The 25188-nt window shown below is 42.1% G+C and overlaps 1 protein-coding gene across 14 annotated transcripts in view; it reads left to right on the forward strand.

Annotated features, from left to right (window-relative positions):
- KDM4C (lysine demethylase 4C) overlaps positions 1 to 25188 on the forward strand; it is a 461886-nt gene that overhangs the window by 234544 nt on the left and 202154 nt on the right. For 12 of the 14 annotated variants that reach the window (XM_038401809.2, XM_043514917.1, XM_043514916.1 and 9 more), the window contains 3 exons: positions 8438 to 8631; positions 20159 to 20397; positions 22392 to 22738. In XM_038401809.2, coding sequence (XP_038257737.1) covers positions 8438 to 8631; positions 20159 to 20397; positions 22392 to 22738 — 780 coding nt within the window. The remainder of the gene's footprint in view (positions 1 to 8437; positions 8632 to 20158; positions 20398 to 22391; positions 22739 to 25188) is intronic. The other 2 variants (XR_006281538.1, XR_006281539.1) reach the window with 1 other exon arrangement.

The raw sequence follows: 25188 nt of genomic DNA on the forward strand, positions 1-25188 counted from the left end.
TAGAAAGAGAAAAGGAGCTCCTATAATTTTGTTTCTGTGGTCTGAAAATAATTTTAATTTTAAAAATTCTACAGCAAATTAGTTTAGAATTTCCACTTTTCATTGTCTAGTTTTATGAATGAATGAAAAAGCCTAAGTGGTATAGATTTATATATTAAACAGTAGGATCCTGATGTGTTATGCACATTTTTGTAGAGCAGGTGAATTTCAGTTCAATTATTTAATACAAAAGGGTTTTTACTACAGTATGTCATTTTGTTATTTCTGAAATATAAATAAATAAATCTGAAAAATAAATCTCTGCATAAGTTTACAGACTGAACCTTGCAGAAGAGTATGACTAGAAATGCTGTACTTGGCTAACAGCAGAGTATACAGTTCAAATATTATGTTGAATAGATTATTTAACAGCATAAATTTGCATGATGCATTACAGGGACCAATAAAATACACTGTCCATGCCCGATAGAGTTTATAATCTAATTTAGATAAAGGTAGAACATGAAGGTAAGAGACAAAGGAAAGGGACAGAGAAAGGAGTGCAGAATATTAAAATAAATAAAAATAATCGGAGTCAATATAGGTTGTCATTTTTCTTCTATGCTGGAGTGAGAAGTAGTACGTAGCTTTGCCACCCCATGAGTGGGCAAGGATAGGATTTTAAGAATCATAACTTCTTTTTTTAGCTCCCCCTTGCTCCAAGGCGGGAAAGCAGTCTCTTACTCACCCACACTAGTATCAGATTGCTTACTGCTCCTCATTGGTTCATCTGTGCTGGCTGGCACATTGGGGGTCTCCTCTCCTCTCCTTCTCAACTCTTCTTTGCCCCCTGCTCATCTGTGTGTGTGGAGTTAGGAACAGAGTGGCCCTGTGGAGCCTGCTCCTGTTTGGGACCAGCCATGTGGACAGCCCATGCACAAGAGTAAATGTAGGCTCGTGACCCCTTCTTGCCTGCACAGGTGCACAGGCCAAGTGATCATCTTGTCCATAGTGAACAAATATCATAAACTCCAATGTTTTAAAAACAGAGAATGAAGTCAGGCAGAAGAGGAGAAGAGAGCAAAGAAGTGGAAATCATTACTGGAAAACAAGGTGAAAGATGCATATTTTGAGGAGGGATCTGAAAGAAGAGTGTAAGGGCACTTGGCACTTATGAAGAAGGATACCCATTCCAGGCATAGGACATCCATGAAGAAATATTAGAGAGACAGGAAGAGATGTGAGCCTGAACAGAGGAGATGAAGTCAGGGTTGGAGAGACTGGTGTAAGAGTAACTAGAATAGAGATATAAAAGATCCTGGGCAAGGGTGAAGTCATTTAGGAGGTAAGTGTGGTAGGCAGTATGGATGGATGCTTGGGGGCCACAAATAGAGAGGTTTAACCAGGTAGGAGAACCAGGACTGGGCAGTGTCATGGAAACCCAAAAAGAGGATTTCAAAATGTGGTTGGTTGTTGGCAGAGACCGCAGAGAGATTGAGGAATGTGTCCATGAAGTACAGACCCTTATACTATGAGCTTAGAAAAAAATTTCACTCGGAAGTGGAAGAGCTGTTTTTTTGCAGAGTTTAAAAAAAATTCCTTTGAGGCCAGACACTGAACGTGGAGCATTTCATCCAGAAACACTAAAATTTTAGAAAGCAACTGAAAGGGGGGGTCAGAATGGAAGTAGTGCATCTTTTACCATAGCTATTTCCGAAACTCTGGCTATTGTAATTTCAATTAAATAAATTCAGTGTTTAATAATAATAATCCCTTTTAATTGCTTAAAACCACTTGCTAGATGAATGACATTGTTTGTAAAACAGACTGCAGTAGAGTACTGTCGTATGTTTCAGGTATCTTACTCTGAAGTGACAAATTGAATGTATTGGGCACAAGTTGAGATGTACATATTGCTTCTCATGGGCTTAAAGTCCCCTTCTCTCACCCTGTTTCCCACAGATTAAATCTGTTCCCATTTTTACCTGTCTCCAATATGGGTCCACACCTGGATGCTGTTCTTCCTAATGCTGACTAGCTTCACTCTTGTAACACCTTACCACATGGGTGATATTATATGTAACTGGGCACAGACAGTAGGATCAAAGAAAAACATATATTTGTTCTGGTTATACATTAGCATATTGGAGAGACTGCAACCCACTTGCTCATATATTTATGCTGCAAATCAATATAACATGCTAGTTTCATTCTAATGCACAAGTAAAACATTAAGATAGTTTAAAAAATGCGACAACAAAGAGTGGCATACTGGAAGTTTCTGTTTTTGCTTTGTTTGACTGGATCTGAGTGTCCTCTTCAAGACTCTTATCAAAGGAACACTTGCTTTACTGAAGCTTGTACAGATGGATAACTGATATCAAAGGTCTGTGCAGCAGAGCCTACAAGTTGCCAGAAGGTCAATGTAAAAATATATCACTCCCTGATTCTAGCAGCAACGAATAGTTATTGTTGCTATGGTTCTCTAAATCCTCTCCTCCTGAGAAGCAGTACCTATTAAACGCTTGTTCTGTAGGTAAGCTGTGCCCACTGAAAGGCAAACTACAGCCACCTTGTACACTTCTCAGATACAGGGACTGACATTGCCTATGGGATTGCATTTGGCAGGAAATAGATACTAGGCACTTTGGAGGGTGTGTGTGTGTGTGTGTGTGTGTACACAATTAAGCTAATTGCTAGTTCTCCCAGTGGCTGGTATCAGTGTAGATAAAAGCTAAAAAGGGCCATCTCCCAGGTGGAAATGATATCCAGGATTTTACAGATGTACTTTGTGCCTGTAAGAAGGGGAAGTCTTTTCAGAATGAGGTCCTTCTTGGTACCCTCTACCCTCCTGGTGGTGGGTAGGGTAAGAGAATTCAGACTGAGTCTAGTTTTAGGAGCAGGCTGAAGAAGGTATATCTTGAGTTAATGATTATATGTTGGGAGCTGTGTAACCCCATAGTGGACCAGTTAAATGCCAGGTATGTAAGAGGAGGTGTATAGTGCCTGCCCCATTATTAAATTAATAAAGTTTTGGTCTGCCACTTAAATCCACTGCTGTATCTGTCTTTCAGTTGTGCGTGTCCACGTCAATGGGACTATTCACATTCTTAAAATAATGCATATCCTTAAGTGATTTGCTGACATTGGGTGTAAGACCTCAATTAAGGAAGGCATGTAAACACATGTCTAACTGTAAGCACATGAATAATCCCATTGTTTTAAATGGAGCTATACAATGCTTACAGTTTGGCACATACTTAATTACCTTTTTGAATCAGAGCCTAAAAGGGGAGGAATGTATGGCTTAGACAGGCAAAACCAGTCAAAATATTTAGTCTTTGCCAATATTCATTTTGTTTAATGATAGGTTTCAGAGTAGCAGCCATGTTAGTCTGTATTCGCAAAAAGAAAAGGAGTACTTGTGGCACCTTAGAGACTAACAAATTTATTTGAGCATAAGCTTTCGTGAGCTACAGCTCACTTCATCGGAGCTTATACCAAATAAATTTAAGTTATTCAGAAATGGCATTCTTTGCAATTCAAAAAAAAGATTTCTCAAGTAGGCAGTTTTCTCCATTACAAATACATTTCACAGTCTGTTATACCAATTTAATAAAGTGGATAAAACCGATTTCTTTCACCTCACTCCTATCACCTCACTGCTACTTGCGGCCACTAATAAATGTTTCCTTCAAGCTGTTTTCTTTATACTAGTAGAACTAATAATAAACTCAATAATAATAATAATACCAAAGGATCATGAAGGAGGTCTAGTCCCATAATCATTTTGATCGCCATGATGATCTTTGCTTGTAATCCCATATAAGAAGCCAATTATACTATATGTGGATAGGGGATTCCTTTTACTTCTCCTGCTACAACATTTATCACCTCCAACATGAACTATTCTTTTAATTTTATTGGGCGTAAATTGCCATTGATATAACAGCTTATCCTCAGAGTTGGGTATGTTACACAGGCAGCAGCAAATACAATTCTCTCCCGTTTCTATCAATGTTTCAATCCTGACCAGGAGTCCCTATGCTTATTCAGTTTGTGGTTCTCTGCTGAAGTACCTAACAAGGATGCCAATTTGGGGGATGGGGAAGGATGGTAGTTTTCTGTAGTATGGACACTTGTCTGCTAGGGCATGGGCTGAGCACAACTCATTTCACTTAGGCCAAAGAATATCCATCAGAGTCACCCATCAGATGACTTTCTATTTTTTGTCAGTTTATCAAAAAAAAAAAAGTAATTTTTAATTTTTATTCCAGGTGAAAATATTTTTTACCTTTAAAAATATGATGAATTTTTTCTAAGTTTCTTGTGAACAATGAACATGACACCCTGAGTATTTTGTTGGGGAGTTGCATGTACTATGGAGCTCTTCAAGAGAATGACATTCGAGTTAGCTTCAGAAAAAGATGTTCTCACTCACTCTTCTGTCTTGGAAGCAGGAAGCCATGGAACTGTCAACTATAAGTAAGTCAGATGGGAAATGAGGAAAGAACACTTTAAAAACCCCAAACCTTCCAGATTATTTATATTTGTATTTCTTTCTTGGCACATTTTAAAATAGAAATGTTTTGCAGTGTATATCTGCTTTCACTGTCTAATATGATGCTTTCACATGTTTCTAGCCTCCAGTATCTAGAGCCTTAAGTCTTCAGGATTTCCCAGCAAATGATGAAGGCTTTAATTAGCATATTGATAATCCTGCAAATATTATTAAAATTCTGCTGTTTTCTCATTTTAGATAGTGATAAACTTTTTTACTTTAACACAAATGTAATGCACTTCAGTAGTAGTATAAAAACAGCATCAAATATTCAAAGATTATTAAAGGGGAGATTTTTGTACCTCATTTAGGCATAATTTATTATAAAACTTTTCTTTTAGAACATTATCATCCTATCATTGGATATTTTTCTTGATGAATTTTTTCTTTCAATAAATCAATGCTGATTTAAATATTGGCCCTTTTCCAAATTGCTTGAAGACTTGATGCCTAACAGCAAAGACAGTAATCTTTTAAAACTGTTCCTTAAGCAACCATTTGTCATCTCTGCATACCAGTGTAGCTTGCATTCAAAGGGATTTTGTGTGTAAACTAGGGGATTAATTCAGTGTCACTTGTCCTTATGTAATGCATTTAGCTCTTAATGATGAAGGCTATTCCAGTGGACAGTCTTTTGCACCTATCCAATATCCAGAAGGACTATTGTAATTACTCAGTGTTCTTGATCTGTGACTCTCTGAATGAGGTAAGCTGGCCACAGCAGAATAAGAGTTTAGTACAAAAATAATACAGTGCTTTCCCTGGAAAAAGAAAAATCACATCAGATAATTTTATTTCTAGGCATCAAACATCATGAAGTGCTGTCACTCTAGCACTTTTGATGTGATTGTGACCTCGGGACCTCCTCCTTTAATACTCTGAATGATTTTCTCCTCTGTATATTAGCTCCGCTAAATGGGGAGAATTATGAATAGCATCACGGGGTAGGTATTTGGGTGTTATACAGCAGCACCTTCTATACGGAAGTAGGGAATTCAGTTAAACTGCAAACTTTAAAAATAGCTATTAAGGAAATTGTACTTTTAAATGTGTAAGGATTGTTCATTTTTGGGAGGTTTCAGAAAATAATTTAAAACTGAGAATGACTGATTTAAAAAAATATATGCTTAAAAGAAGTTTCCCTAAAATAATGCATTTAATATAACCTGTCCTTACCTATCTATATATATGAAACTGGTAATCATGCCTCTCCAGCCAAAGTTTCAGACAGAAACAGCTGCAATGACTGCATCCCAGTGTATGAGGGAAATGAGATACTGTGTTGCCTAGTAGATTGTGCACTGCACTGGGACTCAGGAGTCTTGGCTTCTAATCCCAGCTCTGCCTCTGGCCTTCTGTTACCTTGTGCAAGACACTTTACCTCTCAATTCCTCCATCTCTTTTGTAAAGGGCTTTGAGATCTGCTGCTGAAAAGCACTTTATAAGAGCTTAGTATTAATATATAGCAATGTTATGTGTAGAATAATGCTGCAGTACTAGCAATGAAAACTAGTATCATGGAAGCGTGGGGTATGACATGTCTTCTCTTCTACTCTTTTGAGAGCAGTGCTGAATTCTTGCATTGTGAGCTGCCATGATTCTAGTCCCAGTCTTTCTTCTGATTCAAATTGTGTTAAAAATTTAATTGGAAAATGTAGCAGAGCATAATGTAAATTCAGAAATCTTTCCTGGAGTTGTTTACTTGAGACAAAACTAGTATGACATTTATAAGGCTAGCAGTCATCAAAAGATCCAAGGAATTGCATTAAAAGATAACATCCCTGAGTCATAACAACTTCAACTGTTGAAATATCACATAATTTCCACACTCTGGATCTGGGATTTGGTCAATAAGAGAATTTTCCTTTGGGTTAGGCTTTGGTTGACGTACCTCAAACAAAAAGTATTGGCAAAAACATTTTCTTCATGGGAGGATAATTTCTACAAAACCAGTTTTTAACTTGATTTTTCATGTTTGCAGCAATTTGCCACTACTGTATAAATGTCTGATTTCAATGAAGTTCTGGCTGCTGCCTGAAGTAGTTTCCTTTCAGCTTTTTTATGTTACGCTGGATGTGTGTTTTTAAAGTATTGAAAGGAAAGCAGGATGTTTTATGACATTTCTAATCCCCTTTTCCATTATAGATTTTATTATTTTCAAGGAAAAGAAGGATGGGGTATTAGTGGCTGGTGGAGGAGAGAGAAAATATATCTGCCGTACACACAGGCTGTGTGCCTATTTAGCAGTCAGTTACAAGCAAATTTAATTCCATCGGTGGTTAGACATCCTGTTCAGTTAAAAAGACATGATAAAACGAATCATAGAGGACTAGAAGGTCAGGCCATACGGTGTTAATTTGTTTTCGTTCTTTCATTCACCTGAAAGGTTACATTAGCTATATGGCTTAGTATCGCTTATCAATTGAGATATTTTATTAGATACAACATTAAGACATTTCATGGTTTTTTCAATTTTGGAGAATCATTTTTTTAGCTAAAAAGCTTGTTCTTAACATGAATGGTTTATGTGCTGCAGGCTTGTTGATTCACATATAGTCTCCTAATATAAAGATCTTTTTGAGTTTCAGGTACAGTAAATTTGCTTTGAAGATAATATTTTAGTATCTGTTGTTTTAAGTGAGAGAGAATCTTACTTGCAAATTCATTACTATTTATTTATTTCAGTGTTTTTAAAATATAAGTTCAGTTCAGATCTCTGTGGGCACATAGAGACTTTATCAAGAAAAGCAATACATTAAACAATTTGGACCAATGACCAAACTAAAGTCATTGGGTTTGATAGAATTATGAAGTAAAATGCCTTGGCCTTTGTTACTCAGGAGGTCAGACTAGATGACGATAACACTCCTTTCTGGCCTTAAAATTTAAGGGTATGTCTACATAGCAAAAGCTGTACATAGGCTAGTCTACCTGAACTAATTTGAATTTGGATAGTGCAGGTAACAGTAGCAGTGAAGACAGCACAGCATGAGCTTTAGTGTGGGCTTAGTGAGCTGAGAACATAGCGTCCATCCTTTTACTATCTGGGCTGCAGCCCATGCTCTGCTGTCTTCACTCCTATTGTTGCCCATGCTAGCTGGATTCAAACTAGCTCAGGTAGGCTAGGCTGTGCATAACTTCTGTTGTGTAGACATACTCTAAGAATCTAAAAACTGCTCTCCACTCTTTTCAAAACAAGCATCCTCACACATCTCGCTCAATCCTTTCCAATTGTGTAAAAGCTTGGGAGAATAGGTAGATCTTGATATGGTCTTTTTCTTCCTTCCCTAAGGGTCTGACATTCGTGTTCAAAAGGACTGGTGATGGAACAGAAAGCTATAATCCCCACCCCAACTAAAAACCCTTGGGGCAGATGAGCAACCACTCAAAATTACTCATTGAGTCCCCTCAGAGAGAGAGAAAATGATGCAAAAAGAAAAGGAGTACTTGTGGTGCCTTAGAGACTAACAAATTTATTTGAGCATAAGCTTTTGTAAGCTATAGCTCATTTCATCGGATGCTACTCTGAAACCAGAGAAAATAAGGGAACCATTCAAGGGTAATCCAGTCTATCTATTGGGTTCAACAGTACCCTCGTGCTTAATAATAACAAATGCAGATAATGGACCTAAAAGAATCAACATAGATGCTTGCTTTTTGTCTATTATTAGTAGGAGTTCATCAACCAATGAAATTTCCATACTATGTATATGCTAAATGGACTGTCCTCACAGAACTGTGAGGAATCCAGGTATGGCTGTAGTTGTCCAGGTAATATTTTCTGTATGACCATTCCTCCCAAAAAAGGAATTTCATATTCAAGGCTTTTTCTACTACAAACTACAGCAACTCATTTAGTTTGTGACATGCAGTATATATTTCTGATTTCTCCCCCAGTGCACCTGCAGGAAAGACATGGTAACAATATCAATGGATATCTTTGTGAGGAAGTTTCAACCAGACAGATATCAACTGTGGAAACAAGGAAAGGATTTATATACCATTGATCACACGAAACCCACGCCTGAAACAACACCTGAGGTAAAGGCCTGGTTGCAGAGAAGAAGGAAAACAAAGAAACCTCCCAAATGGTAATTGGAGTTGTTCACCTTCCATTTAATTAAAGTTAAATATGTTATATATTTCCATTTTTTTTCAGTGGCCTTTTCTCTGACATTCTATTACCGTTGTTGATTTATTCTAGTCACAGCTAATTTAGCTCTTCTTATAATTTAACCATGAGCGGGAGGCCAAGAAAGTCATAATTCATAGTGATTGTTTAAATGAAAAATACATTCATTTTGCAATATGAAAGGAAAATGCATAGCTGAAGTTTGTGCACATGGAGAGGTGACCATTGCTTCTAATGCAATATTTAAATCTATTCCTTTGGTGAGGGTGTGTTCACTAGCACTTACACTATATGTAACAATATCTCCAGCTAGGAGATCAGGAAAACATTTGTAGGGAGTGGGCTAAATGCTATTCATTAGCTAGAAAAGAGGGATATAAAACAGGTGCAGAACTGTAGCAGCTGTGCACAACCTCTAACAATAGACTTAACGTTCACTAGCTTGTAGCCTAGGAGCTCTATAGAGAGATACCTATTTGGCAGACTCTCACAATACCACTGCCAATACCTGCTATATCTGCTATGGATTGTATACGTGAGCGGCAGCCTGTAAGACCCCCTCCCCAACAGTCCACACAGCTGGACTCTTGTAATGGTGGTTGCGGGTTCTGGCAAGCTGGGGTAATAAATTAGTGTTAGGATATAGATATTTAGGCCTGTTTTTAAAGTATAGGCCTTTGGAAACAGGTCTAAATATCTATATCCTAACATGGATTAACAGGTTGGAATTTGGCATAATGAAAACCTTAATCCAATTGTCAATGCAGACTTCACTGACATACCTGAAAAGTTAACTTTTTGAGTTATCATTGACGCTATCGAAGTTTTGACTTTTGATATTTTTACAGCTGGATCTAGTGTCATCATGCAGATAGTGTATTTTGGGGGAAAGTTTTCTTTACATGCAGCATTTCTCTTCTCTTTGTTAACAGAATTCCAACTGATTTTCCTATTCATTATTGCTTTGAGTTTTAACTGCTAAAATTATGAGATGAGCTTTGCTTGTGTCTTGTCACAGCAGGGCACAATTGGATCAAGTTAAGGATAATACTTAGTCCTTTAATAGCACTTTTAATCTTCAAATCATTTTGCAAACATTAAATAATTAAGGATGATGCCCCATTGTGACTACATATTGGCAAGTGAACACTAAACTGTGAATTTCCTTCTTTACTTTTTAAATTAATTTACTTCTCTTAAAAGGTGATGTGATAGCACAGGAGACAAACATTCTCTGCTTATCCACTGGATGAGTAAAACACTGGCAATGGCATTGTGTGGTGGGGTACCCTAGTTTGTTGTGTAGCCCCCACCCAAGGCTTAAATGTTCAAACTAATACCACCTTACTCGGTCCAGGGTCCAACAGCCACCAGTGTCTTAGTGCCCAAGCAGGTTCCTTTCTGGCCCTTGTAGTGGTTGCTGGTGCTTGGGCACAGTGCAAGCTTGGAGTGATGAATCCCAGTCTCTGCTGCCTTGCCTGGTGTCCATGTCCGCAGTCATTATGCTAGTCAAGGCTTCTTTGCTGGGTCGAGGCTGCTCCTTCAGCCCAGCTGTAACCTGGTTCCTGGGCCTCTTCACTACCCCCGGATTCTGGAGTGGCATTCCTCTCCTCCAGTGACAGGTGGGATGGTGGGAGGAAGCCAGTTATGAGATTTCTTTCCAGCCCTCTATCCAGTCAGGGTTCTGAGGCCAGTACCCCTCTCTCTGCTTTCCCCTTAATGAATCGGTGTTCATGGGGGTAGGGTCTTCAGTTCTCGTGGAGAGTGGAGTTACTCTCCACATGAGTTTCCCCATATTGTTCCACAAATGTGCCTCACCCTAAAGTAAAGGTTCACATCTAGGGGTGAGATGTTTATTTTCCATGTTGACTCAACCCTTAGTCTGTTTCCTGAGACTCCCAATAAATATGCCACTTAATGTCTATGGAGTGAAGAGTTGCCCCTGACCTTCCTTGGTCCCTACCCAAAGGGCTGAGGGATGCACACATACTCCAAGCAGACTTTTCATGTGTGAATCTGTGTGTGAGAGAAGACGTAATAGAACATTTTCAAATCTTTATTGTAGTTTGATTTGTGGGATATTCAGGAGTGTATGAATGTGTTAGCTTATCCAAGCTGGTTTTCCAGTCTATAGTCTTCTATGAAAGTCCTTTTAAAAACCAACCATACAAAATCCCAGCAATTCAAAGTTAAGTTTGATATTCTTCCGTTAACAAAAAGTAAATTAGGCCCTGATTCCTCAAATTACTACATGCTTTAGTGCATCCTTATTCATCAAAGCACCTAACCACATGTTTAATCTGTTTGCTGAATTGGATTCTTAGTTTGGGGACTTTGGTCTAATTCTTCTTCTTCTTCTTTGAGTGCTTGCTTATATCCATTCAACTTAGGTGTGTGTGCTCACCACATGCACTAATGCCAGAATTTTTTCCCTCAGCAATATCCGTAGGGGACCGGCTCCGGTGCTCCCTGGAGTGGCACGCACATGCCACGGTATATAGGGCGCTGCTGGTTCCCCCCACCCTCTTGCTGCCAGTGATGGCTGGAACTGTTGCTGCTTCAGTTAGTGTTGTTGCTGCTCATTCGTACAAACTAGTTATCACCTGTATTATACTGTATATAATTTTCTATTAGTGTTTATAAATCCCTTAGCTATAGTTAGAGATTTCATAGGTCCCAAATGGGACTTTGCCTTGGGACGGGGCATGTCCCTAGGCTTTAAGCCCTGTAATTGCTGCAAGAGGCCCATGCCCGTTAGTGATCCACACAGCAACTGTCTGCATTGCTTGGGGCGAAGACTACATTAGTGAGAAGTGCAAAATTTGCAAGTCCTTCAAGCCAAGGACTAAGAAGGAGTGTGATATTCGTTTAAGAGCGCTGCTTATGGAGTTGGCCCTCACCCTGGCACTGGAGCAATGCTCCGACTCAGCACCGAGCACCATGACCTTGGTATGCAGTGCCCCACTGGGACCGTCCCCGGGCCAGCACCTGTCCCCATCCGTAGCTCCAACCAAGAAGGTGGGGCAAGGCCGGTCTCCAACCTCCCACAAAGGAAAGGATAAGACTGGATGTGAGCCAGGTCCCAGGCCGGGCAACTCTTCACCCACATCAGGATCTTGGGTCCAAGCTCCAGTGGAGCGATGTAGCCCAGCCCACGCCCCACCAGCTACCCTGGATAGCAGCAGAGGCCTCCATCAGTTCCGGGTGCATCCACGCCAGAGGCGCTGCAGGCAGCGCAGGAGATCATGTCCCTCTGGTGCTGCCCACACCGGCTCCTGTGGTTCCCCAGTCACGAGGTAAACCCACATTTGGACTGCTTCGGTCCCCACCTCAGCAGCACCATTCCCCATTGTGGGGGACATCCTGCCAGCACTCACCTTCCCGTAGCCGCCACGCAACTGAGTGTGAAAGGCAGACGCAGCGCAGCCCCATTTGGTCCCCGGACCTTGGACCTGGGCAGAGAGGCTGAAGGCGCAGCTTGCTGGCCACTAGGTGCAGATCTTTGGAGGCACATACCCCCCGGGAGGAGTACCTTTCCCAGCACCCAGTATCTCCGAGACCACAGTACCACTCCAGGGACCTGTCGAGTGACTGATCTTACCATGCCTCAGACCGTCGCCAATCCCTTAGGAGGGCATCACTGTGTGCGAGTGCTTCCCAGCGCGGGCTTGTTCCGACTTCAGGTCCCGCTCCTCATCCCGGTACCGCTCATCAAGTGCAAGACATAGATTGCTGACTCCAAGCTGTCGCTGATCCATCGAGCATCACCAGTCCCTAAGATCCAGCTCCAGATCAGACTCCAGGTGGAGTGACCAGCACCAGTTGGGACAGAGCCATCCCAGTTCCTCTCCATCCTGGTCACCTGGGAGCGACCACTCAGGATCCAGCTCTGGTTCGGAGCGAGGTTCCCTGACAGTGGGACAAGCTCCAGTACTGGCTACATTGTCAGCCCCAAAATCGGCCCCGTGGTCTCAGGCACAGTGGCCAGCGCCGTGGAACCCATGGGGAGTCACCCAGCCCTCCCAGGCTGCCCACTTGGTGTCCAGAGCCTTGGAGAGACCAGCTGCCTCTCTCTTTCGCCCTCCTCTAGTGCACAAAGCCTTGGGCGCAAGTACCCTGCAGGTCCAAGAGGGAGCAGAAGAACAAGCCATTGGGCCACCAATGGTTGTGGAGGACCCTACCGCACCGGCATCTTCCTTATTGTCGCCAGACGAGGCTATAATGGGGCCTCCTCTCTCAGTTCCTCCGGATGACACTAAAGTGCACCAGGAACTATGTAAGAGAGTCGCTGCCAACCTGGGTCTTCAGGTGAAGCAGCTAGAGGAGCCCTCGGACTCTCTCTTCGATGTCCTCTGCTCCATAGTACCAGCCAGGGTGGCTCTGCCCCTTCATGATGGGGTCTCTAAGATCACTAATGCCCTCTGGCAAACTCCTTCCTCCCTGCCACCCATCTCCAAGAGGGCTGAGCGCAAGTACTTTGTGCCATCCAAAGGCCACAAGTACCTATACACCCACCATGCTCTCAACTCCCGAGTGGTGGAAGTGGTTAACCATAGGGAGCAACAAGGTCAACCCAGGGCTTCCCCTAAGAACAAAGGGACTAGATTTGTTTGAGTGTAAGTTTTATTCGTCCTCTAGTCTCCAGCTGAGGGTGGCCAACCATCAAGCCCTCCTGGGACGCTGTGATTTTAACATGTGGCAAGCCAGGGCCAAGTTCAAAGGCTCTCTTCCTGAGTCTTCTAGGAAGGAGTTCTGGGCTACTGTGGAGAAGGGCATGACTGCAGCCAAGGTGACACTCCAGGCGGAGGTAGATGTGACAGACGCAGCCGCCCAAACCATGGCCTCGCCGTCGCCATGCACCGGGCTTCCTGGCTGCTCCTTTCTGGCTTGTCCACGGAGGCTCAGCAGTCAATGCAAGACCTTCCCTTTGATGGGCAAGCCCTGTCAGCGGAACAGACGGACAATAAGCTCCATGGCCTCAAGGACTCCCGCACAACCCTTAAAATGCTGGGCCTGTATGTTCCTGGCCATGCCCACAAGCAGTTTAAGCCGCAGCAGGCTCAGGACCAGGGGAGACGCCCTCACTAGAAGCCTTCCCATAAGAAATCCAGAGCCTACTAGAGGCGTCTTAGCCAATAGCCTTCACAGGCCTCTCAGTCGAGCTCAACTCACAATAAGAAGGCGAGCAAATGCTCATTTTGAGGGTATGCTTGAGGGTGACCTATCAGACTGTTTCCAGGATCTTCCCTCCCCTATTTTTGCCAACCGCCTTTCCTCCTTTCCTCCCTGTGTGGACATCTATAACATGGGACCGATGGATCCTCAGTACAGTGGTGTGGGGTTATACCCTTCAGTTATTTTCTACCCCTCCACCACTCCCTCTCCCCGTCCCTCTTCATGAGAGTCCTCGTGCAGGAGGTAGAGGGGTTACTACAGCTAGGTGCAGTGGAGGTCGTTCCTCCAGAGTACAGGAACAAGGGGTTCTATTCCCACTATTTTTTAATCCCAAAGGCCAAGGATGGTCTGCGACCTATCCTGGACCTGCGAGTCTTGAACCACTTCCTAGCGAAGTTGAAGTTCTGCATGGACTCCTGGGCCTCCATTGTCCCCTCCCTGGATCTGGGAGACTGGTATGCTGCCCTCAATCTGAAAGATGCGTACTTTCACATTGCCATCTTCGAGGGACACAGATGATTCCTCCGGTTTATTGTAGGTCCCAACCACTATCAATTTCTGGTCCTCCCATTTGGCCTAGCGACAGCACCGTGGGTATTTACCAAGTGCGTGTCGGTGGTGGTTGCTTACCTCAGACATCAGGGTTTCCAGATTTACCCATACCCTTGACGACTGGCTAGTCAAGGGCAGCTCCAGTTCCAAAGGCATGTTGCAATGCTGTTAGCCACCTGCCATCGCCTCAGTTGGTAAATGACAAAAAATCCACATTAGTTCCAGTACAGAGGATAGAGTTCATTGGAGCAGTGCTCGATTTGACCTGTGCCCAGGCATTCCTGACACTGGAGAGATTCAGGGTACTGACGGACCTCATCGTGGAGGTCTTTCATTTTCCCCTGACCACAGCCAGGGTTTCCCTGCACCTACTAGGTCACATAGCAGCGTGTACCTATCTGGTGTGCCCCGCCAGGCTCTGGATGCAACCCCTGCAGCAACGGCTGGCGATGGTCTACTCCCAGTCCAGGGACCACCTGGAGAAGGTTGTTACCATTCCTGCAACAATACTTTCCTCGCTGCGATGGTGGACTGATCCCGAGAAAGTCCTGAAAGGAGTTCCCTTCATCAGCCCTCCTCACTCAGTCGAGTTGGTTTTGGATGCCTTGGACCTCGGCTGGGGGGTGCACCTTGGTACCCTCCAGACCCCAGGTATGTGGTCCCCAGAGAAAACAATGCTACACATAAATGTCAAAGAGCTCAGGGTGGTGCGAGGTCTTACTACCTCACCTGTTGGGCAAAGTGGTCAGACTCCTGACAGACAACACAGCCTCAATGTTCTACATCAACAGACAGGCAGGAGCGCGATCCTGGGCCCTCTGCCAAGAGGCACTCTGTCTTTGGGGCTTCTGAATCGACCACAGAATCCACCTACAAGCGTGTCACCTTCGCCAAAAACACGCTAGCAGATCACCTAAGCAGGGACTTCTCCTCTCATCGCAAGTGAGTGCTATCCAGCATGATTTTCCAGAGGTAGGGAACTCCCCAAGTGGATTTGTTCGCCATCAGGCAGAACAGGAGGTGCCACAGGTTTTGCTCCAGATAGGGTCTGGGCAAGGGCTTCCTCTCCGACCTCTTCCTCCTACCATGGGCAGGAAGCCTGATGTACGCATTCCCTCCAATTCCTCTCATCAGCAAAGTCCTAGTGAAAATCAAGAGGGGCAAGGCATAGGTTATCATGATCACCCCAGCGTGGCCTCACAGACACTGGTTTGGGATGCTATCAAGCCTGTCAGCGATTCCTAAGTGGCCCCTGCCAAACTGGTCAACTCTTGCACCACGACCTCTTGTCCCTCCACCTCATGGTGTGGATGTTGTGTTGCTGAACCCTGAGGAACAGGCCTGTTCGGAAGAGGTCCAGAAGGTCCTCCTTGAGAGTAGAAAGCCCTCAACTAGACAGACTTACCTGGCAAAGTGGTTGAGGTTCTCCTGCTGGGTGGCAGAACAGGGCATCTCCCCTTCGCATTCTTCAGTGCAGTTGATCTTAGACTACCTGCTTCATTTGAGGAACCAGGGCCTGGCACACTCCTCTATCAGGGTACATCTGGTGGCCATTTCTGCCTTTCATCCACCCATCCGGGGCAGACGGTGTTCTCCCATGACATGACGGTCAGGTTCCTCAGAGGTCTCAAGAGACTTTTTCCTCAAGTTTGGCCCCAGTCCCTCAGTGGGATCTCAGCTTGGTTCTGCCCAGAATCATGGGCCCGTCCTTTGAGCCTGTGGCCTCATGCTCCCTGTCTCACTTATAGTGGAAGGTAGGCTTTCTTGGTGGCTGTGATGTCAACAAGGTGAGTGTCTGAGCTGCGAGCCCTGATCTCAGAACCGCCATACATGGCCTTCTGTAAGGGCAAGGTCCAGCTCCAGCCCAACTAGACCTTCCTTCCCAAAGTGGTGTCTACTTTCCACATGAGCCAGGACATCTTTCTTCTGGTCTTCTGCCCTAAGCCCCATGAGACTAGTGAAGAGAGGCGCCTTCATGCTTTGGATGTAAGAAGGGCCCTGGCTTTCTACCTAGATCGAACAAAGCCTTTCTGTAAGTCGACTCAGCTTTTCATCTCTACAGCTGATAGGATGAAGGGCCTCCTGGTGTCCACACAGAGGATTTCTAACTGGATCACCTCTGGCATTTTGACCTGCTATGAGTTGGCAGGAGTCCCTCTGCCGCCAATCGTCAGAGCCCATTCGACCAGAGCGCAGGCAACTTCGGTGGCCTTCCTGGCACACTTCCTGATCCAGGACATCTGTGGAGTTGCAACGTGGTCCTTGGTGCACATTTTCATGGCCTACTACACCATCACTCAGCAGACCAGGGATGACACTGGGTTCGGCAGAGCGGTGTTGCAATCTGCACGTCCGTGAACTCCTACCCGCCTCCGAGGGGTACTGCTTGGGAGTCACCTAAGTTGTATGGACATGAGCAAGCACTCGAAGAAAAGACAGTTACCTTTTCCATAACTGATGTTCTTCGAGATGTGTTTCTCATGTCCATTCCACAACCTGCCCTTCTTCCTTACTGTCGGAGTTTCCAGCAAGAAGGAACTGAGGGTGGGGGGCACCGGCGGCACCCTATATACCACATCATGTGCGCGCCACTCCAGGAGGCGCCAGAGCTGATCCCTACGGATACTGCTGAGGGAAAAACTTCCAGCACCCGTGCATGTGGCGAGCACACACACATCTAACTATAGGAAAACCAACGAGCTTGGGGTCTAGGCAAATGTGCTAAATGTCAAGAATCAGATGCATTGTTGGAGCTTTGTGTATAGAGCTTGCAAAGTCCTTGTCTTGCCCTGTGCTTGACTCTGGTCAGTGCTGATAGTTCATCATGTCGATCAGTGCTAAATTCACACGAAATAATAATGAACAAAATCAGACAGAGGGAGGAGGCGGAAACCTAAACAAAAAATAAATTGCGAGTTTCTCTTCTCCCTTGCTTATAATTTTTCTGCACAGGTATTTTTTTAGAAAATTATTGATCTGATCTTTGGTCTCCTTTCTTCTGCCCCCTACACCCGACATAAATAGCTATGTGGGGATTTCTTTTAGGATATGTCTACAGTCAAAGATGTGATTGAAACTTGAGTAGGCATATCTGCATTAGCTTTAATCTAGCAACCATGGCTAAAAAAAACAGTGAAGATGCAGTGGCATGTGTTTCAATGCTGGCTGTACCAGCCCACCGCAGAACCCTGAGTGCACACTCAAGTTGCTAGTCTGTGCTGGTGTCTGTGCTTCCACATCTTTGCTGCTATTTTTGGTCTGCTAGCTAGATTATAGCTAGTGCATGTATGCCTACATGAAGTGCAGTCATACCTCTGATTATAGTGTAGACAGCATAAGAGGAATGACTGGGTGCCTTAGTGACAATGTTACCTGCCCTCTGACCACCCTTTTGCGTAGCGGTTGTGATTAAGGGAAGGAGAATACAGTCAAGTTGTGATTACTCTTTTGTGATCCCTCGCTGTCCGAAAGGCCTCTTGGATGCTGTTGCACCTAGGTATATCCCTGAGGCGCTGCTATAAGTTGTGGCAGGGGCCCAGCATCAGGTCAGCATCAGGAGCATGAAGGTACCTTTTTCCACGCCCCCTCACCACATCAGTTGGGTTGGGCACAGCAATAGTACAGCTGAGGATCCTGCCTGTATGTTAGCATGAGATTTGTGTGTTAAATTTATTATTTATACTATTTTTGTAATTAAAGAAGATAATGAAACAAATGTGGAAGAAGGCCCAAGAATAAAGCTGTTCAGAATGACATCTGGGATCTCCTTTCTTGAGTGATGGCAGATCAGCAGCTTTATTAAAGTTGATGGACACTATTGCACAGCTCCAGCTTCTATATGCTTTGACAGTAGATGAAGCTCCTGGTTGCAGGGCCAGCTGCAAGTTATGAAAGAGAAAGGAGGTTAAGTTTCCAAACAGAACAAGAGAGGAACTTATTATAGGGGATGGGTCTCACTTCAAAAAATGTTTTTGAAATCTTTAGTGATCAGAAGAATTTATCAACCATAACTTTTGATACTTTTGTTCCCTATTGTTTCCTCAACTACATAAATGTACTGAAGAACAATGTATTACTTTTGAAGTTACAAAAGAAGACTGTCAAAAGGGATTCTTTAACTCCCTTAACCGTCATAAGAAGGGCTTTCTAATACTGAATTCTCTCTCATGTAAGGCTTAGAACTTTTGCTTCCCAACTTGTTAGATCTCTTTTTTAATTTTTATTAGGATACCTTATTCATTTTGTGAAATAGTTCAGCACATTATTAAAAAAAGAAACCAAAACTCAAAACCAACAATCCTCACCAGCATTTACCAACTTGAGGTGTGTGTGTGTGTGTGTGTGTGTGTGTGTGTAATGTTTGTGTGCATACACAAATATAGAATTGTATTATATTGTGTTTAGTGTCTCAGATGCCACTCCTCCATTGTTATAGTGTAGATTTGCACTTGGGACAGCAATGATTTACTTGTCAGCATAACTCTATTGATCTGGGTAGCCAATTTCGGTTAAAAGTAGAGATACTATAATTTTTTATCCAATTGAGTACATGTTCTAAATATAATCACTTAGCTAAACTGGTGAACACACTCCTGTGCTATTTAATTGCCAGATTGGCTGTGGTGCAGACACACAGGGATGCATGTCGTGAAAATGAAGATAAAATGTGTGTTCTGTTTCATCTCTGCTATAATGTATTGATGAAAAACATGATAATTTTGATTCCCAGGAGTTGTAAAGCAATGCCAACCAATCAGCATTTCCAGCATTGCAACACAATTTCTAGAAGTATCACTAGATAGAAGGAAATTCAGGGGATATTAGTGGAGGTAAAATATGGCTCCTTAAAAGGTTGGTGAAAAAGATTATCAACATATTCCTAGTTCACTGGCTACATCTGCACTTCAAAATACACAACCCTTTGATATAAACTAGTGATGTCCACTACAGGACACTTCTCATGAAAGTCTCATCAGGATGGAAATTGGCAACACCTGACTTGTGATGAAGTAATGTGTACAGTACTGCCCTGCTATACTAGAAATTTGAATCTGGGACTTGGGACTCTCACTCCCTGTATCTTGGACATATAGATTACAACCCATTCAGTCTTTGAGAGCAGTTGCCAGCATTCTTGCTCCATGTTTGCCCTTCTGTTGGTGGTACAGAATACGCATAAGATGGGCTGGAGGTTGCACTTTATCTATATACTTAAATGTAGTACAATAACATTTTCTTCTAGCCTCAGAAATTTTCCCTAATTCAGATTCTAGTAGCTGATGTTAAAGATGTGTATACAGTTGCCAAAAATAATTATCTTTGTAAAAGCTATGTGAATGTGCAAGAGTGATCAGGCAAACTGTCTAGTGCACTCTGGGATTGGGACAATATTATCTAATTTTAGTGCAGCTGAGCATATTTTTTTCTCTATTGTTATGTTGCTCCGCTTAGTCACTTTCAGGTTCCGAAGAATGATTCATCAAAAACTAGTTTTGGACCTTGATTAAGAAAGACTTGATATTGTTTCAGGTTTATAGTTTAATACCGTGTTCTAAGGAATTGTGATAAAACATTAGAAGGTTAAATCCAATCAATTGTTAATCTATCACTTAAATTGTAAACACTATCTTGGTACAAAACGTTGGGAAATTGTCAGTTTTTTACCACTTTAAGCAGGTGAAAGGGACATTTATGTTGGTAGACATTTTATCTTATCCAAGACAGACTTTCTACTTTGACAGCAATATCTCTTATAACAGCTTCCAGCATACCAGATCTCGATCTAAAAAGCTTAAAACTCCAGAGGACGAGAGAGAATCAGCTATGATCGTTGGTGCAGAAATCATAGCCACTGAAGCAGCTACAGATGGCTTCAAGGTCAGTGAAGAGCCAGCAGAAAAAGTGAAGCTGGTAAATTCAGAAGTGCCTTCTGGGGAAGAGAAAAACATTAGCAGAATGCAGCTGGATCAGCATTTATTGGATAATATTGAGGTCTCAGGTGAGATAAGGACTGATTATGTTTCACTTGTAAATTTTAGGCTATTGATATTATGATGCCTTAAATCTGTGAATGATAAGGGAAATGTGTTGCTCCAAGTGGCATAACTAAAAATACCTATTCATAAAGTTTTTATGCAGGGAAATCATGCAGGCAGGAGCGTCATATGGTATTTGTATGTGATAGGAGCAAGAGCACAACCAGTTTAAAATATTGAACTGAGAGCAAAACAGGTAAAATTATTTTTACTCCTTTATTTTTAAAAGAAAGGAACACCCCCCTCTCCCCCCGCAAAAAAAAGCAGGTTTTTTTAAAAAAAATTAACTCCTTCCATAGATTGGCACATTGTAGTGAATGAAAAACTTGTCTGGAAAATGATATGAAGTATCTTATCCACTGAGAGATACTGTACATAATATATACACTTGAGATGTACTTCTTACATTTACAATTTACAGAAAACGAATTGTGTATAGTGTTATGGAAAGTCTTAGTTTCCTTGTGCACAAAATCCCCCACTTCCAAGTGTGCAAGTTCTATTACCTAAGCTACACTAGTAGTGTCTGTTAGAGGGCATGCTCCCTGTGCACACGTTACATATGCCTGTGCCAGCATATTTTTACTTACCCTGCTTTGATGCTGATACCTTTTCTGAGATTCATTCTTTTGCTGACTCTGAATTTCACTGTGGGCAAGACATAGTCTCACACTCCTGTCTAGAAGGGAGTTTAGGCCCCAATTAAGCAAAATACTTGAGCACATGCCTCACTTTAAGCACACGATGAGTCCCATTGTTTTCAGTTTGGCACTAAAACAGTTTTCAGGAATGAAGGATATTACCCTTACTGGAAATACCATCCTTGTTCAAATGTACCAACCAGAAGCTGTAGGCATTGTACAGTTCCCAGCACCAGGCAGACGACAAGGTGAATTGTCCAGATGTGACCTCAGTAGGACTACTCGTGCTTAGAAGTAAGCATGTGCATATTTTGCCGAGTTGGCACTTGACAATATCCACATCTTTGCCTGATTTTCAGAGGTATGGATCATTTGCAACTCCCAATGACTTAAATAGAAGTTGTGAGTATTCGTCACTGTGGAAAAAATAAGTCCTACTTAAGTGCCAAGGTGAAATACAAGCTTTGTAAAGTAGAGCTCAGTCCATTCTACTTTTCATAATTAAAAGATGGAAGATTGGACCTCCTGTAGAGGGAGCCTTGTGTATGTGACAGCTGGACTACGTTGTTACGTGTACGGTGCTGGCAATTGGTGCCTGCAACATCCCAACAATTAATTAAAGAAAATATTCTTTATATCTGGAATTTCTGCATTGACATCAGATGGGACTACTTATTGGTAAATTCTGCAACCAGATAGATGATTTTAATATTCATTGTATACTACACATGAAATTAATCTTCAGCAGCACTGAAGTACAAAATTACTCACTGTAATTTTTTGTGATTTTTATGTCAGTGCCTCTATTTGCCGACAATTCTTGATATTTCTTGTAAATATATTTTCCTTATTTTAAGTCATTATTTCTTGTTTACTGACAGATTTTCACACAGGCATAATAGGTGTAAATTCAGAGTATAAAGTTCAATATGCCAACCTTTTACAATGGTTATTTCAAGTAGTTAAATTGCCTGTAGGCTGTCAGAATAATCATGCCGAGTGCATATTGATAATTTCAAGTGATACAAAAATACTTTGTCTAGTTGTTCAAATTGAAAATGCCAATAGAAAGAAAAACAAGACATAAAAAAGGTTTACACTCTAAACTCAATATGCTATTACTTATGTTTTATCAAAGAATAATTTATCATTCTACTTTTTAGTCTGGCCTTTTGCTGATGGAATGCTAGACAGGATTTCTAAATGACAAGCAGAGTTATGAAACTGATATTCAATTCAGACTGCTGTGAGAATGGTATAGAATAATAATAATACAATATGAAGTTTATTAACAAATCCATATTTTTGATACCTAGGGAACATCTGTTCAAACTCACTTTTCAGTCCTACTCCTGTAACGCAGAAAATAAAAACAGAAGATGAGGACAAGGAAGATTCCAGTATTGCTTCCTTTACACCTAAGGATTCTACACTCCCGAGACCCACGTCTATCAGTTGTATAAATGAAGAAGACGACTCTTTAAAATCTCAGAACCAGGCTTTCCTGGTTGAATCATGCCAAAAGTCACCTGGATATGCTTCCTTTGAATCAGAGTGCCTGGAAAAAGGGGAAACGAATAGTGTGTCCACAGAGGATGATGTCAGCGACCTAGAAAGCAGTGAAAGTAGTGAAAGTGGCTTGGAACCTGGAGAAATACCTGCCGTAAGAAAAAAAAATGCTTTGAAAATACCCATTGTATATGAAACATATTGCATGGTGGTTTTAATTTATTCATAATCAAGGGCACAGACAGATGTTGAACAACAGCAGGCTACTAATGAAAACCTGCGGAACTTTGTGTGTTTTAAGTCCCATTGACTTTGGTGAGACTTGAGCACATGCTTAAAATGAAGCATGTGCTTAAGGGCTTTCCTGAATAGGGATGATTTCCTGAATTAGGACAGAATTTTATTGCAGCTCACTTGATGATTTTTTTCTTTTCCTGTTTTGGATATTTGGTAATCTGACAATAGGCAGGCAAGTCTGAATTGTCAGAAGGTATAGCTAATCCCCTCCCCTTTTCACTAACTGCCAGAGTGGAGGACTCCCCATGCTATAATGATACTAGGAAACTTAGCGCTTATGAAATAAAATAAAATTCGGGGGGGGGTGGCATCCCATGAGAGCAGAAATGGCCACTACTATAAGATATTCAAATGTGAGGAAAGAAACTTTTACATATTCAAAGAACTGAGGAAAAATGCCAATCATTTACCATGAGTCAATACCCCTAAAATGTGTTAGGAGGATTGCTAGTTATAAAAGAGTTATCTTTATCCCTCTCTAGTGGATGGACCACATAAAAAGAATAGGAGGAAGGAAACTCTCAGGGATACCACAATCAAATTTTTCTTTCTCCTCCTATTGGAAAGTCTGGCAATCTGACATGGGGATATGAACAGCAGTAAATAATCTCATGCTAAGATAAGTGATTTGAACTTGTCTGCCTTTGGCACACAATAGCTTAGTCTCCTGAGGGCTGTAATACTGTCATCTGTTTTCAGTTGTTAGGTTTAGTGTGTGGATTCTGGTTGGTGTTGGTGGCCTGTGATATATAGAGGCTTAGACTGGATGATCTTGTGATCCCTTCTGGCCTTAGACTTTGTGTAACTATACACTGTATTTACAACCACAAGTAAGGATGCTCAGGGAGGCACTACAGATTGTAACACCCTCCTACCAAATGTTGAGTGTTGGCAGATGACTAAAGATAGACCATATAGTAGCTGGCAAAAGTATGTTTTAAAGACCAGATTCACAACCTTGCAGATCTCTTCATAGAGGCTTGTGCTCTTACCACTCCAGAGACTGCGTGTGACGTAGTAGAATAAGCCATGACATTGTTTGGTGGAAACCTGTGGCTTTATGTGCTTTGGTAAAACATGCTTTGATCTATATGGCAGTTGAAGTATTTGAGGCCTTCTCACCGTTAACATCTGGATAATAGCGGTTGAAAACAGAACCTAACTTCCGGAAGGGTTTAATACCTTAGATGTAAATCTTAATGGCCCTATATTCATCTAATGTATGCTCTCCCCCCCCCCCAGGTGAAATGGATTTAACAGAAGGAAGGTAGTGCAGTTTCATGAGCTCTGTGGAATTTAATGTTTTACTTAGGGATAAGAGGAGGGAGAGAGAGATTAATACTCTGAATACTAATTTAAAGGCCAGACAGGAAATCTGTGTAACAGAGGAAGTTGAAGGATTTCAGCAGTATGTAGAAAATGTGTAACATTGGGGTGAAAAGGTAAAGATCTTGGTTTGTCCATGGTGTTAATATGGACAGCTAGAAATGGCTGAATCTTGAACTAAAGAACAGATCTGTTTAGCTCAGATTCAGGAAAACCTCTTGCTTTTAGAACTAGAACCTGAGTTCATTCCCCGGAAATGAACTGACCAGACAAGTCATTGCAACTGGTGGGCCATTCAGGGATTTAAAGTTGTGATGAGCTTCCCCACATTCATCAAGTACATCTTTACCCTTCTCTAGTGGATGGACCACATAAAAAGTGTTAATGAGTTTGCTATTGCCTCTGAGCTAATGGACTGGGTCCTTTAGCTCAGGCAATAGTGGTTCATGCATTCAAATTGAGCGATCTTGGTTTCAGTCCTCACAGATGAGCAGACCATGGGTGTTATTACAGAAACAATATTGGACCCATTAATAGTGATAGAAACTTGGAAAACCATGCACTCTTTGGAAAGAACAGCAGGGTGCTTTAGGCTCCCTGTAGAGAGCCAATTACTTTGCATTTACTTTATCATTTCTGTATTGAATCTGAATTTCCTTCTGAACTACTTGGGGGCCTTCAAATCCAGTGTTGCTCTGTGACTCCTGTCCTCTTGAGAACATTGGAGAATATTGAGTAAATTTATCTTTTAGCATTTGAAAGATAGAACAGGTTCCGTTGCCCTTATTTGGAGACAATGACAGATGACTTCTTGTGTAATCTGGCATATCAGTTGATCTTTGGATGTTGGGGGCTTGATGAATCTGTCCCTGGGAAGAGTTCAGTTCAGCTGGGTATCCATTCAGAATTAATTCCATAACCTAACCTGTTTAAGGTAGATCAATAGTGTGCAAATTTTTTGGGATCTTCCTCCTATATCGT

Source organism: Dermochelys coriacea, chromosome 5, assembly GCF_009764565.3.
Source record: "Dermochelys coriacea isolate rDerCor1 chromosome 5, rDerCor1.pri.v4, whole genome shotgun sequence".
In the NCBI taxonomy this organism is placed as follows: domain Eukaryota; kingdom Metazoa; phylum Chordata; order Testudines; family Dermochelyidae; genus Dermochelys; species Dermochelys coriacea.